General features: G+C 47.7%; 1 protein-coding gene across 3 annotated transcripts in view; it reads right to left on the reverse strand.

Annotated features, from left to right (window-relative positions):
* Positions 1-9,992: 9,992 nt before the first annotated feature.
* Positions 9,993-15,329, reverse strand: part of ADAMTS9 (ADAM metallopeptidase with thrombospondin type 1 motif 9) — an 86,884-nt gene continuing 81,547 nt past the window's right edge. For 2 of the 3 annotated variants that reach the window (XM_074602233.1, XM_074602234.1), the window contains 2 exons: positions 13,210-13,304; positions 9,993-12,882 (listed from right to left, as the gene is read on the reverse strand). In XM_074602233.1, coding sequence (XP_074458334.1) covers positions 13,215-13,304 — 90 coding nt within the window. In that variant the 3' untranslated portion in view covers positions 9,993-12,882; positions 13,210-13,214. The remainder of the gene's footprint in view (positions 12,883-13,209; positions 13,305-15,329) is intronic. The other variant, XR_012589269.1, reaches the window with a different exon arrangement.

Genomic DNA, 15,329 nt, shown 5'->3' on the forward strand with positions numbered 1-15,329 from the left:
CACAGCTTCACCCCCGTCGGTGGTTGTGGTAGTTCGCAGAGCCTGTCATCTCCTTCCCCTCCTTCCCTGCCTCTTTGTTCCTTTGCCTCGCTGCCTCACAGCTGGTTAAAACCGTAACGCTTTGATAATTTTTTTTTTTCATTTAATCAGTTCTCATTTTTGTCAATTTTTCACTTGTATCTTCTCCTAGAGAGTGAAATGAGGCTGGGAGCTGTGTGGCTGCCTTTTGAAGCATCTCAGGCAAAAAGTTTCAGGGAGATTTTCATTCTTTACTCCCATAAATGCCGGGCTTTCTTAAAAAAAAAAAAAAAATCTAAAAAAAAAATCCAAAACCCAGGGAATTTTATCATGGAGAAAATTTTCTTTTTCACGGGCTTTCTTCATGTCAGTGAGAAAATATTGACATCCCTCCCTGCTCTGTTTTTTCTGTGGTTGCTATTTTTAGCCTTCCAAAACCCTCCAGCTTCCCTCCATTGCTCCCTTCTGCCAAATTTCCTCATCATTTCCCTTCTCGGTTTCTCTCCCAGTTTCCAGCTCATACAGTGGTGCACGAATATGTTAGAAACTCTCGGGGGAGGAGGCGATTTCTTCAGCTACACACGTTTCATCGCATGGTGGGCAACTGGTTGCAGACTGGGGTTTGACCTGGTATTAAAAGATCCCTACCTATAAGCTGTATCTAATATCCGATACAGTAATATCAGAGGTGCTGAGTTACTGTTATCTCTACTGAAGATTAACAGGATTTCAGGGAATGTGAAGCATCATGCAAGAGAGGGCCTGAAATTCTCCAGCATTTTTGGTGACTCGCATAAGATTCAGAATCCAATTAAAACTGCTGAAATAAAAGCATTATTGGATACAGGACTTACAACAAGACTCAACGTGCTGTGGGAAATGCTTTAAAGGTGACCTGCAAATCCTTTTTAATTGCCTTGCTGTTGCAAGAGATGCCGTGTGCCCTCAATAGCAGGGCTGGCGAGGACGTCTGCTATAAGTTTAAAACAGCCAAAGTAAGTCAAAGTTGGAGGGTGAATTCCTCAGAGGTGTGGCTGTGCTGAATCACAGCTCCAGTCCTCTGATGAAGAGGCAGGTCCTAAGTGGCTTCTTAAAACAAGGTAAGTTGGTCCCCTCCCTCCATCCCAACCTGTCCATGGGGCCGCTAAAGTTGCCCACCACCCTATACGGCTTCTGTTCTCCAGCCCTGTTTCTGTAGATGCTGCAAAAGCTGGTGGGCGGCTCCTCAATGCACAGAGGGAAGGCTTTGAGCACCAGGACTTGCACTAGCGTGTTCTAAAGGAGAGGGAAGATGAGGGCTGAGCCTGGGGTGCAGAAGATGCAGATGAGAGGGGTGCTCACTGCTTCTGCCCTGGTGTGGCTGGAGGGGGAGCTGGAGAACAGATCTGGGTACACCCAGAGCCATAAAAATATCCAGGTACCAAAGACCCCAATGGAGGCGGGTCCTTAGTGACTTCCAGGCACCTAAATTCCTCATGGGGACAGCAGTTTCCCTCTGGCTCAAGACATCCAGGACAAATGAAGTCAAGAGGACTCAATCCACGTTTTAGGGATGCTCAGATACTGCATCTACATAAAGAAACAGCCAGGCCAGAACATCATCGCTGGGATGTGTTTGGGAAAGGGAGGGGAGACATTATCTCACTGGCCTGAATGCTCCTCTTCTCTTTCCTCCCCCAGAAAAGCTGCCAACAGTAAAGATCTCTCAGGAAATAAACTCCCACTCCCTTGTTCTCACCATGTTCAAAGGGGATGATGCACACATCCTGGCATGGCGGGGCGGGCAGGGGACAGCCACACAGCTCCAGCCCTACCTGTGCTACCACGAAAGGTACTTTCAAAAGAGGTTTTTATATTTTTGCTTTTATAAACATGTAGATCATCCTCTTGGGAGGAGACAGCCTCAGCTTGGAGGTGGGGGGTGTCAGGTACTGCTGTCAAATAGGCTCAGAAACAGAGACACTTGGATAATATATGCCAGACAGTTTGTCTGACAAATCATTGTTTCTGCTGTCACTTAAATTGTTCTGTACGTCATCTTCCCCTCCCACTCCTGATTCAACCAAACCTACCTAGAGATGACACTTCTTCCAGCCCTTCTCGTGACTAAACCAGTTTAAAACCCAGTTTTCTCCATTCATGCACCGTGAGAAGGACCCGGGTCCCATTTGAAGTTATGGATGGCCGGCAGGAGGGGAAATGACAGAAATGTTCTTCTTTTCCTGCTCCCTGTCGTACCCAATATTACAGAAGTAATTATGATTAAAATCAGGGAGCTCAGGGAAAGGTAAAACCCAGCTCCTGTGGTAGTTCCCAGTAAGGGGGTAGGTGGTGCATGGGCTGATGTGGGATGTGTGCAGGAATGCAGCCCTGGCCGCAGGGCAGGCGCTGCCGTGGCCACAGCGTACCCAGGCTGCATTAGCCCTCGTGGCTCCACAGGTCTGGTCACAAGCCCTGTAACCATCTAAGTCCAACATGGCCAATGTGCTATGCCTCCTGCTCAGATAAACGCCCTTCTTCAAGCAAATTCGGCCTCTGGCAGCAGAAGGTGGAAAGAGGAAGCCCATGTTGCTGCAGAGCTGTTCTGCTTACCTGATCCCAGGGTACGTGCCCAACCTCTCATGTATCTCACCTTGTAGCATGTCCGACCGTTGCACACGGGGAGGAAAGGAGATGTCATTAGGCATCTGCCCTGTGACCTCCATCCCCTTTGGGACACCAGGTTGAGCAATAGCAGCGGTGAAGTCACTTGTGTCCAAGCCCAGGTGGCAGTTCTTACCAGCCAGGAAGGAGCACTGCAGGTCCACAGCAACAGCCGCAACCAGGGGATGGGAAATACGGGGACAGCTTGTGCCACCAAAGCCCACGGAGTCTCTGCCTCCAGCTCTGTCCCAGCCCTTCTGCATGGGGGCTACCTGGCAGACAACTTTTCTGTGTACAGAGACAGGAAAGTTTGCTAGTCTTTCCAGGAAAATGCCCCCAGCTCTTTTATCCTGCAAGCCATGCCTTGTGCTAGGAAATCACCTCCAAAATACTTGCAGAAGGCTCTTAGCGTCCCTCCTTCAGCTCTGACACCCCGATGGTCCAGCCCTGACCGTCAGCACTGGGGCAGCAGTACCACTCTGGGAAACACTGGAGTAAGGCCGAAAGCAGCTCTCATTTTGTCGGCTGGACCCATTTCTCCCCTCCGCAATGTCAAGGTGGATTTGGCTGTTACGGACTGAGCCAGTCCCCTTGCGGTTCCTCCTGCCAGCAGCCTGCGCAGGTGAATTACAACTCAACATGATCCTGTCGCCATCTAGTACCCTGAAGGTAATAAACGTCTGGCTGTTATTAGGCAGTTACTGTCTGAAGCCTTTCAACAACAAAAGGAGGGCTTAAAAAACGCCTCTAAATGCCACAGCTGCCGGAGGAGTGTGCTAAGGACCAGGCATTTATTTTACTGCAGAGTTCTTCCACCAAGCCTCCTCCTTCCTGGGCAAACGTGCCCTCATGAGCGCCTTTTGGGAGGGAAACAATCCAGCCCTTCCGCTCATTCCAGCTTTGAGATTTGCAATTACTGCAGGCAGAAAAGACTGTGCATAAGCCCCAGTTTGAGGTGGGGATATGGAATTTCAATCTGTGCTGTGCATAACAGGAACCCAGGCCGGGATGAATCATGCTATGTTGCTTCAATTTTAAAATTTTTTTTGCACTGCGTAGGTTTTTCTAGGGCATATTCCATCAGGCACATACCGGTCAAATTCATTTTGAACATTTATTACACTGTTAGTCCGCAGTACACACGCTTCAGCTGTCAGAAACAGTAACAAAGTGGGCTTAGCAACTTAACAAAACCCTTCATCATTTCTGCAGATCGCCATACATTTTCGGAGTGCTCTTTATCACAGCCATTTGACTACTGGTTTTTTTGTTAGATTTGTCAGTTCAGAGGTATTTTGATTAAAGCCACGCTGAGTAAATTCACCTTTTTTCCTTCATCAATACAGCAATTTGTAAATATCCCAGGATTATTTTTTTTTTTTTTTTGTCCTCCCACCCAGGAATGCAAATGGCCATTATGTACTCCCCAAGGTATCTCCAAATAACCCTTCTCCTTTTAACCTTAGGATTTTATTGTGTTAGTTGCTAGGTAACTGAGTAAGATTTATAGCCATCTATTGTTAATTTTGAAGGCAGTCTTCAATTTCCCCGTAAATAGCATTTGGGAGTTGGAGTCCACACCAATAAAAACTTGCAGCCCAGTCCAGCTCCATGGAGAGGAGCACCTGCAATGAAACGCGGAGCCAAGTGGATCCATAAAGCTTATTACCCCCCCCCCAAAAAAGGGCTCAGCCCCTCTCAAACTGGGCAGGCTGAGCACCACTGGGATGCTGGAGGGTCCCCAGGCTCCCCCAGCCTCTGGTGCCAGTGCGGTGATGTATCCGCACTGGGATGTGGGCTGTGCCGGGTGCTGAGAGCATCCCGATTGCTGCCCCACTCCCCTCCTTCCTGCTCCTCTTCCAGCCCCCCCCTCCTCCTTGCAGGCTGTCACTCGCTCCCCGAAATGACAGGACTGCAGCTTTTTCCCAGAACTGGATTTCTTTGCTGTCAAGCCCGAGACTCCCCAGGCGCGGCCCTCCCTCACCCCTCTTTGGGGACAGGTGGGTGGTAGATGGCCTGGTTCATGCAGTTCCTGACCGCTTTGCAATTTGAGGCTAAACACAGCAATCAAGCGGGGCTCTGCCGACTTGCACAAACCCTCCTTGCGCTATAGCAACAAGTCATTTTCTACTATCCCTCCCTCCCTCGGGTTCTCTTGTGATCCAGCAGAATTATTTGCTTTACGCTGTAAATTCACACTCCTTCTGTGCTACTTTTACTTTTCAGGACCGTTCCTGAAGAGAAGAAAAACCAAACCTATCTGGGGTGACTCGCAGAGAGGCAGGAGGTGAGCTGTCGGGAGGGAAGCCATCCTGCCCTTCGCTTCCAACGGCACAGATGTTGTTCAGTCCCTCACATTAATCATGGATTTGACATCCCACAGGTGGAAAGGTCCTTTTATTTGGTTTGGTTTTTTTTTTTTTTTTTTTTAAAGGCTGCTTTATTGTCTCTTCTCATTAGGGGAAAAGAAAATAGCCTTTTTCTTCCCATTTCACAGGACTGAAACCTGCTGATAAATAGGGAGGGTGAGATACCGAGAACAGCAGACTACCAGTGGTTGTGGCGGGGTGGTTGTTCGATTCAGGCATAGGTTAGGTAGCTGCTCTAAGGGAAAATTCAGAAAACCATGTCTATAGTCCCTGACATGCCAGAAACGGTTTCTCTTCTGGCCACAAATTTTTTTCAGGTTCTACATTTGTGCTATTTTCACCTGCCGGAGATAGCGGTTCTTTGGCTAAGGCAAACAGCCCAGGATCTACTTGCTGTCTAAAGCTTCCAATACTCCCAATTTAAATACTTCTGTACTTTTGGGCTCTTGAAAGGCCATTAGGAATGATCAAATGGGAAAAAAGCCGTTAGTGAAGTGTGAATGCGAGTCATACCTGGAAGGCTTCACATACCACTTGCACAAGGTGGAGGAAAGCTGATGAAGAGAGGGATATTATCAGCTTATCTCGGGCACCTAAGGAAGGCAGCCTCTCCCGGGGCGGGCAGCTCCCAGGGGTTATTCCAGGTGAGCTACTCACCAGCGCAAGGCACAGCCGCTGCCTTGTCCACCTGGAGCGGGATGAAGCTGTAGATGTTGAGAGGATCTGTTGGAAGGGCTTGAAGATGCCCCACTTTGTTCAATTCAGTGAGCTGAACTTAGGAACATCTCTAAAAAAAATGTATCTGAAGGACAGCATCTCTACATTGGGGGTGTTCAGCCTGGAGAAAAGGAGGCTGAGGGGAGACCTTCTTGCTCTCTACAGCTCCCCAAAAGGAGGAGGTAGCGAGGTGGGGGTCGGTCTCTTCTCCAAGGTAACAAGGGATAGGATGAGAGGAAATGGCCTCAGGTTGTGCCAGGGAAGGTTTGGAATGGATATTAGGAAAAAATTCTTCACTGAAAGAGTTATTAAACATTGGAACAGGCTGCCCAGAGAAGTGGTTGAGTCACCATCCCTGGAGGTATTTAAAAGACACGCAGACATGGTGCAGAGGGACATGGTTTAGTGGTAGCTTGGTATTGTTGGGTTAACGGTTGGACTTGATGATCTTAAAGGTCTCTTCCAACCATGATTCTATGATTTTGTTCTATGATTTGCCCCACCTGGATGGGGACAGAAGCTGAAACGAGAGTCAGCAGAGCGGGCTGTTGTCACGCCCTTGGATGAGGTTTCCTTGGATCAGCTGTACCACTGATGCGGGTGGGTTGTCCCCCAAGACACCTGGATTTGCAGAGACCTGGTCTGCTCAGGGATCCCCTGTGAAGAGAGCAGTGAAGGAGAGAGGAAGATGGCAAAGTCTTCCAGCAGCCGAGCCCCAGCGCGGACGGGAAGAAAGGCCACTGGCTTCTGCTCTCACGGGGCAAGGCTTGGGCTCCCCGTGTTATTCCCTACCACTGCCAGGAAGCAAACCTTCACGAATGCTGCTGAACCACTCCTTCCACCAGCCTGGCCCGCACCATACGCGGTTTATTATTTCAGAGCTCAGTTATTTGCCGGTTCAGCTGATGCGGGTATGTTTTATCCGTAGCTGCAGTTTCTCAAGCGGGGCTAGATTGCCACCAGCGGGTACGTGTTTGTTCTCGCCAAGCTCCGGCAAGGCGCCAGCCTCAGGGGCAAGTGCACGGCTGCGTGCTCCCGACGCCACAAATCCAACCCCTGCTCCAAGGGGCTGCTCAAATCTGGGACCTGCAGTTGAGACACCTTCATCTGGGGAGCCCAAGCTATGCGTGAGGCCAGAGCTCCAGCCTCTGGCAGCATCTGGTACCTGCTTGCATCCTTTGCTGCAGGCGGCTTCGCTCACACCTGCTGGGGGGGGTTACACAGGCCTGGGAGCAAATAAGCCCCAGCTCGTATTTGCCGGTCAGGAAGAGCTTTAGTGCAGGGCTGCCTGCACGGCGGCTCACCTGGACACATTTGCTCTTCCCAGTTCGCAGGGAGCCATCCCTGCTTCCCTGCTACCGTGAGTGGGAGCAATTAAAGCATTTCACAGCAATATACTACTTTCTGCGGGGGGGACGGGGGCAGGGGGAGGAGGCAGGCTGGTGAGGAGCTTCAAAGAGAAAGGTCATCAAGGCAGCGAGGATGGATTAGTAAAGGACAATGCAGCAAAGACCTGATTAATTTAATTGCACATCTGAAATGTAGTCACAGATTAAAGAAGGATGAAGAAATTATAAGCGTATGAATGGAGCCAAGTCATGATTTTAAGGGAGAAAATACGCAGAGCCCTGCCTCCCCCTGCACGCTCTGCCCTACATACAAAGGGGTTTGTATTCGGGGATTACTCCAGACTTCTGGCTCTTCTCCTCACGCCGTCTTCTCAGAGATGGAGACACCGACTGCCAACAAACGTTGAAGTAGCTGCAGGTTGATATCACTGCGGGCAGCTCAGGTTGAGCAGGAGCATGGCATGTGCCTGGGCCTGCGAGGAGATGTAACGTGGGAACCATTTGGGCTCTTACACTCCCAGCAGAACCGAGGTTGGAACTGGATTGGTGTGCATGGCCTCAGCCTCTGCACTTCATATCCAGCCACTGCCTTGAAGGACCTGAATCAGCTTCACAAAGGAGAAATGCATTTCTACCTTCCCTCGCCTTCAAATGGTACCTACATCAGATCTCCCTGTACTTACAGTCAACAGATCATGTCTCCAAACACTTCAGAAATAATATTTATAACTAGAGAGAGGCAGAAGTAATTTAATGGAAAATTTCACTGGTTTGTTGTATTGTTTTTTGTTGGTTTGTTTTTGTTTTTTTTTTTTTTATTGGAACAAACAAACCAAAAAACCCCCAGGAAATAAAATATAAAAAGCATATGGGTTAGGTCAAAACACTCTTCTCTTCTCGTTTTGATTTTTCAAAAACTGTGCCTTATGTTTGGTAATATAAAATAGCTGAAAAATTAAGCCAACTTTGAAGTGGGAACTCAGACTCTTCTGTGAAGGCCAAAAATAACTTCTTAGCATTCTTCATCACGCTATTGCAAAGAGAGGTCAGAAACTTGTCAACTAAATCTGTTTCTGGAAGAAGCTACAATTCCGATTGCCTTGATTACTCCAGCACAGGCAAAAATACTTGGAAGATACTGGAGTGAGACTGACAGGCACCACTTCTGGCCATCGGCTCTTCCTCTTCCACAATGCAAAGCTGGAGAGCTGCCTCCAGGAATTTGTACCGCAAAGGGACTCATCCCTGCCCACTAAACAACCAACAGCTCCTAAGATTAGCGACTTCTGGGTGAACTCGAATGTATTTCGTAAAAGGACTTGATTTGAAGAATTCAAGCGCTGGGAGAACTTACCACGTAGGCTGAGCTGCTTCAACTGTAAAGGACTCCTGGGTTGGGTTGAAATTCTGTGCCTTTGCCTGGCAGGTGGGAGAACTGTCTCGCCTCAACGCTGCTCCCCTGGCAGAAATGCTTTCTCGAAGACAGCCCTCAATCGTCTGTTTGGGAAGAGGAGTTGTGTTGGAAAGACCAAGTCTGGAAGGGCCTCAGTGGAAATTGATCTTTCAAGCCCAGACTGCCCTCCGTGGTCTTTTCTGCCTCTCCCCATTTTTCAACATGATTTTCAAAGCATGGCTGTGTGGGAGAAGAAGGTTTTCTAGCAAATGTCGTGATTTAAGACTATCTCATTAAAACGTGAGTTTGCAAGAGCCTTCAACAAAATGCATTTTATTTTTCTATAGAGGAAACAATGCCCATTATTGGGCAGAAGAGAACATTGAAGAGATCAAGCAGTCACCTCTGTCTCTGGAGCAATTAGTCCTGATCTGCTGTATAACGAGGCGGAAGAAGAGCGCTCTAATTTTCATATACCTAAGCATCAGAAGTGTTAAAATGACCCTTTCATTATACAGGGCTGGAAGGTTAAATATGATTCAGGGGCTGTGCTCAGACCCCCTGTTGCCTTAATTCCACAGCAGCCCACATTTAATGTCTTTGTAATAATTTATTAAGGATAAATGATAGAAAAGACAGACATCTTTAAGAAAGTGGTCATTTAAACTAAGAATTAAGCCTTTGAAATACTGCACGTTCCGTATTCTGCATCTGACTGTTTCAGACAGCATGAGAAATGTATCCTCTCTCCTTTTGGCTTAAAAACATAGAAGATGAAAAAGGCTGGAGCTGCCAGCACTAAGAGATCTGCTGTATTTTCTGAGATGAAGCAAGAGGAACATACAAAGGAGGACAGAAAAATGCAACTTCTTCACTCTTACCTGCTGCCTCTGGGGCAGGGGCGATGCAAGACTCTGGCTGCAGTTTGTCACTTGGTTGCCTTCCTGGGAGCCGGTCCCCACGTTTGCTTCCTTTTAACCCAGATTTCTTATACCTGAATTTTCTTGTATATTTCATACTATTTTTTCAAACTTAGAAAAGTTTGGTTTGGGTTTTGGTTTTTTTTTTTTTTTTTTTTTTTATTTTTTTTAAATAGCACTGCTAGCTGTGTGGAGCAGGTCCAGCACGCCTGCTCATCCTTCAAGAACATTTGCAAAATGAACTGTTTGGCTCCCTTATCGTCCCATGGCAAGGGATGTCCCCGGTGCATGGATGGCATCCGAGTAGCGCACGGGGCACCTCCGAGATGTGCTCGGGTATGTTTTGTACCTCGGGGCACTCCTCTCCCGGACAGAAACTGGCGGGGGCATCAGCCCATCCGACTGGCAGGACACGAGTTGTGCCACGGCCATTCTCCAAGATGGTCCCTGGTCCACAGACTCCAACATGGACTCGGGGCAGGGCTCCATATAACCAACATTATTGCCTTCCCTCCTTCCTTTTGCATGGGACAATCAAACAAGGAACCCAACGCTTGGAAATAAAGACCAGCACAGAAAGGCATGTTTACCATTCAATGTATTATTCCCTTGTGTACAAAGTATTTTGCCTCTATAATAGCACACAGGTATTGAAATACGATGGCAAATGCAGAAAGACCATACAAGACATGTCTTACCGGTCTTTTCATTTCCTTTTGAGTATAAGCAGAAAGAAAAGAAACACTGTACAGGAAAGTGCTTGCAAAAAAACCCCCAGTTTGTAGAAAAATAATGTCATTGATATACAGAACCCAGAGTTGTTTCCTGAACAAGAAATGCCTAATGTCTCTGGTCCTCAAAGTCTGTTCCTATTTAATGAAGACCACTAATGAACCACAGGATCAGTGCTCTATCATTTTTTTTTCCCTTATAGTTTCTTTAATATTTTTTTTAGGTTTCTCTTGCTCTGTTAATAGCTGCTATGAAACTATATTGTAGAAATGAACGCGTACAGGTCAAAATAATATTTCTTTTTATAAATAGCCATTCACTTCATTAGAGAAAATATAATAAGCCTGTACTTTCTAAGCACCACTGTTTCTTTCTAAACTTCATAGTGCAATTTTCCCTTTTCCCCTACAGAAGTTATACATAAGCAATTATCATTAAAAAAAAAAAAAAACCACTGTTCCATTACTACTCCTTTCCCCTTTCCCTTTTTCCTCTTTCTCTTTCCCTTTTCCCCTTTGCCTTTTCCCTTTTTCTTTTCTTTCACCTGTGAAATGGTATTTTTGGCATTTTTCTCAGAATGGTAGAATTTACTACTGGTATGCATAGACACAAAAATAGTCTAAGATATGATCCTCTCTACTTACGTGCTATTAAGCCAAAAAACCCAAATGATGGGCAAGAGTCTCACTCTTTCCTCTACGTTGGAATGTTAATAAGAGCAGCAGAGGCACACACCGAAGAAGTGTCGAGCACCGGTTCTCGAGCTGCCGGGCTGTAAGGAGCCCTGCTCGCCTGCCAGACATCTCCTGGCTGATGTGAAAGCGCCGACCCCCGGCTGTTCAGGCAGACAGGTGTCGCTCTGAACGCTGAACACAGCCCGGCGCACACACACAGGTGATGAATCCAGGGATCGGATCGTTTATCACTATCGATCCGACTGTTTTGTAACAGACTGATGACACATCCCTTGGGGAGCTCTGCAAAAGACTCGCACCAGATCCTGAGGTTGCGTTTGTTAACTGTTGGCACCCAAAACTGCAAGACCTATCTGAAGTAGCAGACAAATCTCTTTAGTTTTCCAAACTGCTGGCAATTTTGTGCTGAAAAGCTTCCTTTCCTTGTACTTTGTGCTCCTGGCTGCCCCGATACGTACGGCGAAAGGGCAGCATCTTCCTATCGCTAAGTAAAATTGTGGAGAAAGAGATAAGGGACATAGTCATAGACTACAAAAATAATCTGGTCACATCACCCCCGTTCAAACGTGCTACGAAGCTCTGCGAAGCTGTGGCGCGGCACAAGCGGCGGGCTATGTACAGGGGGGAGCCATCGCACAGCCGCCTTCGGCGCCTATGGGAGATGTCTCCTTAGTTTTTTTTTTTTATATATAAAAAAAGCCAACGCTAAAGGTCTGGTTGTACACGGGATGGCGGATAGGCAAGGAGCGCAGATGCCTTACCAGGAAGATCCGAAGCAACACAGAAGTAGGCGTAAAGCAGCCTGTTTTTGAAGGGGGGAGGGGGGGCAGAGTTATCTCTAAGTACAGAGTGATCCTGTTGAAACCAGGCGGAGCCGGCGCTGAAGCCTCCCTTTGCAGATGGTCTGCGAGCGAGTAGGAAGCCGGGGAAACGCTGCAGGTGTCCGCAATGGAGTCCCCCCAGCCAAGAGGAAGGGGCGGCTTGGCTGGGCGTGCTGTCCCCATCCATCCCCTGCCGCAGCCCCCGCGGTCCTCACCGGCAGGGATAACACAGAGATAACACGGCAGGGATGCTTCAGGCTTCCCGTGGGGGTTCTGCGGTGCCGGCCGTAAGAAACGGCAGCGTTTCTCAGCGCACAGCCCAGGGAAACATATGGCCTGATCAGCCTGTCTGGGATGAGTTAATACCCCGCTTCCAGATGGAGCCAGGAAGCACAGTGGCACATGCAATCAGGAGACAAATACGTGCTTTTTTTTTTAAAAGCAAGTTCTCTTCAGAGCCCTACAAAAATAAGGGGCTCAAGCTGAAGATCCATCTGCAGGAATTTTCCTAAACCTGGGATAAATCTTAATTGATTTGAATTGCCTGACCATTTTTTTTTTTTCTGCTTTCTTCCCTTTTTCACTGATAAAGGCACTGGGTTGACTAAAACTACAGAGCATTAATAAATATCACGTTAGCACCAAACCAGTGCTTTTAGCACTGGCCACAGAGGTCATGTGAAATTCAAAACATACCTAAAAGATAAAGATTGCTAATGCAACTAGCACTGTATTCACTGTCATGTTTTCCTTGAGTGCTGTCGGCCTAATCCCTAAAATAAAATTTAAGCACATCTTGTCTATTTTCCTTACATAAAGACAGATTGAAATGCCAAAAATACCCCTATGCAGATTGTGTAGCACCGTAGAGGGCCAAAGCAGCCCGTAACTGAAGGAAAATTACTGATTGAAAGTAAACAACTGAATACAGTGACAATAAAGTATCACTTGTCATAATGCTACATATAATGTAGAGTACGCAAAATGCAGTGGTTTGACTGCAGGATTTAACAATAAAAAATAAAAATAGTAAAAGCAGCCTTAATATAATGATTTTACGTACAAAAATATTAAATCAAAATAAATAATTCCAAACATAAATATACTGTACATTAAGAATATGCGATCTATATACACACATAAACAGATTAAAAAAAGTGGAAGGCAGAGGTATTGCATCGCTATCCTTCATCCGTCTCCTCTCCGCTGGCCGCTCTCGGAGAACCTGGGACATACAGACAAGGTGCCCGTTAGAGTCAGATCATCGTCTTGGCCTCTGAAGCCTGTAACCAGAGAGATCGGCACAAGAGAGGAGCCAAAGCGTGTGGGGAGTGTGTTTCCAGTTGACAGCGTTATACTGGGTTACTGGTGTTACTGGGGGAAGTGAGGACTGGGAGCCCGGGATGCCATCGCTCCCCGGACGCCGTGTGGGGTGGGTGGCTGTCACCGACGCACTCAACGCACAAGTGCTTTTGCAAGCGTGGCCTGATCTGCTCCTTCAGGATGTTTTTTGTGAAGATTTCCCTTCGTGCAGAAGCAGCTGGGAACTCACCATCACTATAACACCTGAACATCGAGGCCCGTTCCAGACGATGGAGTACACTTCCCACAGTAACCGCCGCATTTTCCTACTACTTTGGTACCATCCTGCAGGCAAAATCAGAGATAACACCTCATGTCAGGGCTCAGGAACTCTATGCTGTGAAAGGGCCAGATCTGGGATCTTCTAGCCAGGGTTTTTAATAGAAAATGTCTTGGAAGGAAAATAAATTATGCCTAAATCAATCTACAAAATCACCATTATATTTAAATGTATGCAAATGTAATTCCCTTTAGTGCTACCAGGTCAAATGGTGAACACAAATAAGAAAGGGTAGTTTTGATTTATTACATTGAGAGATGCCCAAGGAGAAGGCCATTTGGAGGGGTATCTCAAGGGTATCTGCTTTCTCCAGTGTGCCCCACAGTGAATAACTGTAATGAGCGTAAAACTTGGCTCATGCAAGAGCAAAACCCCATCTAGACAATAACAGCTCCTTGGTTGTGCCTGAGCATGTGAAGGGCACAAGGAAAATTTTAGGCCGTACCAAGAAACATCCCTTTGGAAGGGAAAGGCCTGGAGTGGGTCCAGATCCAAGACAAGAAGGAAAAAGGTGGAGAGAGTTGGGGATGTTCAGCCTGGAGAAGAGAAGGCTCCAGGGAGACCCTATAGCGGCCTTCCAGTACCTGAAGGGGCAATGGTTTTCAACTAGAGCAGGGCAGGTTTAGATTAGACATTAGGAAGAAGTTCTTTCCACTGAGGGTGGTGAGACACTGGCCCAGGTTGCCCGGAGAGGTGGTGGAGGCCCCATCCCTGGAGACATTCAAGGCCAGGCTTGATGAGGCTCTGAGCAACCTGATCTAGTTGAAGATGTCCCTGCTCACTGCGGGGGGGTTGGACTAGGTGGCCTTTAAAGGTCCCTTCCAACCCAACACATTCTATGATTCTATGACTTGCTAAAGTGGCGTCCCCTCTCAGCTCTGCATTTCCACAGCCAGAAGAGACAAAAGGAGATGCGGAGTGGTCCTGGGGTTGGCCTGGTCGCCAGGAGAGCCCAGCAAGTGTGGTGCAACTCCAGTCTGGAATTAGGAGATTCATCCATCTGGCCTTCCTTACCCACCTCTGCCGAGTCTTTCTCCTTTGGTCACTACAATGGACAGACAGTCCTTGAGGGGAATTCAACCCTCAGTTACCAGAAATTTGGACTTAAGTGCAGGACAAGCTTGAACCAAGCATTTATTTTTAAACGAGCTCCCTCCTGCCCTTGACAATATTGATCTGTGATTGCAGCAGGCTGCCATCATCTCTTCTCACTATGCCTTTCTGTCTTCTGCTCCTGCGGGCAATTACACCCTTGGAACAGCACGTGACAGATGCCACCGGGTGATGGAGGTAAGAGCTGTCTCAGACCCCTTGTCCCTTAAAGTTTAATTCTGCCAGCTGTGATGGTGTCTGCTCTCCACAACCCTAAAGTCGGCTGCCTGGGCTTCTCCTTTCGGAAGGGGAGAAGAATAGCAAAGCACCTGCCAGCACTAACATAGAGGGTCTGTGCTGGTCCTCAGAAGGGGATGCTGGAGGATGCTTTGCTGCAGCATGGTCGGACCAGTAGCATTTAATTTTCCCTTAAGAGCCCCAGCACTGATGAGGCTTGTGGGCTCAAGGGGGTCCCCAGAGCCAGGGAGACCTATAGCACTATGGAAGAGGACATTTTGCAAATTGCTTTTTGTTAGATGATTACTGTGACCTCCTTAGGAGAGTTTTAACAGGGACAATCAAGATGACTCACATGAAGTAACAGCCAAAAAAGCGATCCCCAGAGCTCGGGTTATTCGGGTCTCTCCCAAAGAGATTGGGCTCTCCCAGCCCATTGGGAAGGTCCACATCCACCACACTTTATCAGCCACATTTTAGGACCAGCTCCTACTCAGGGGCACACTTGCCTGGCACCTGGACCCTCTCTGGCAGGTCCAGCCCTGCCCTGCAGCCCTGACCCCACGCATCCCGGTCCTGCCTGCCTGTGATCCAGTTCCCTGCCGGACTCCTCAGACAACTAATTAAGGATATGTCTGCCCCACAGCATGCAGCATTTTCAGCTTCACAGTTAAGCAGGCTCACTAATTAATTGCAATAAC

Source organism: Larus michahellis, chromosome 10, assembly GCF_964199755.1.
Source record: "Larus michahellis chromosome 10, bLarMic1.1, whole genome shotgun sequence".
Lineage (NCBI taxonomy): Eukaryota > Metazoa > Chordata > Aves > Charadriiformes > Laridae > Larus > Larus michahellis.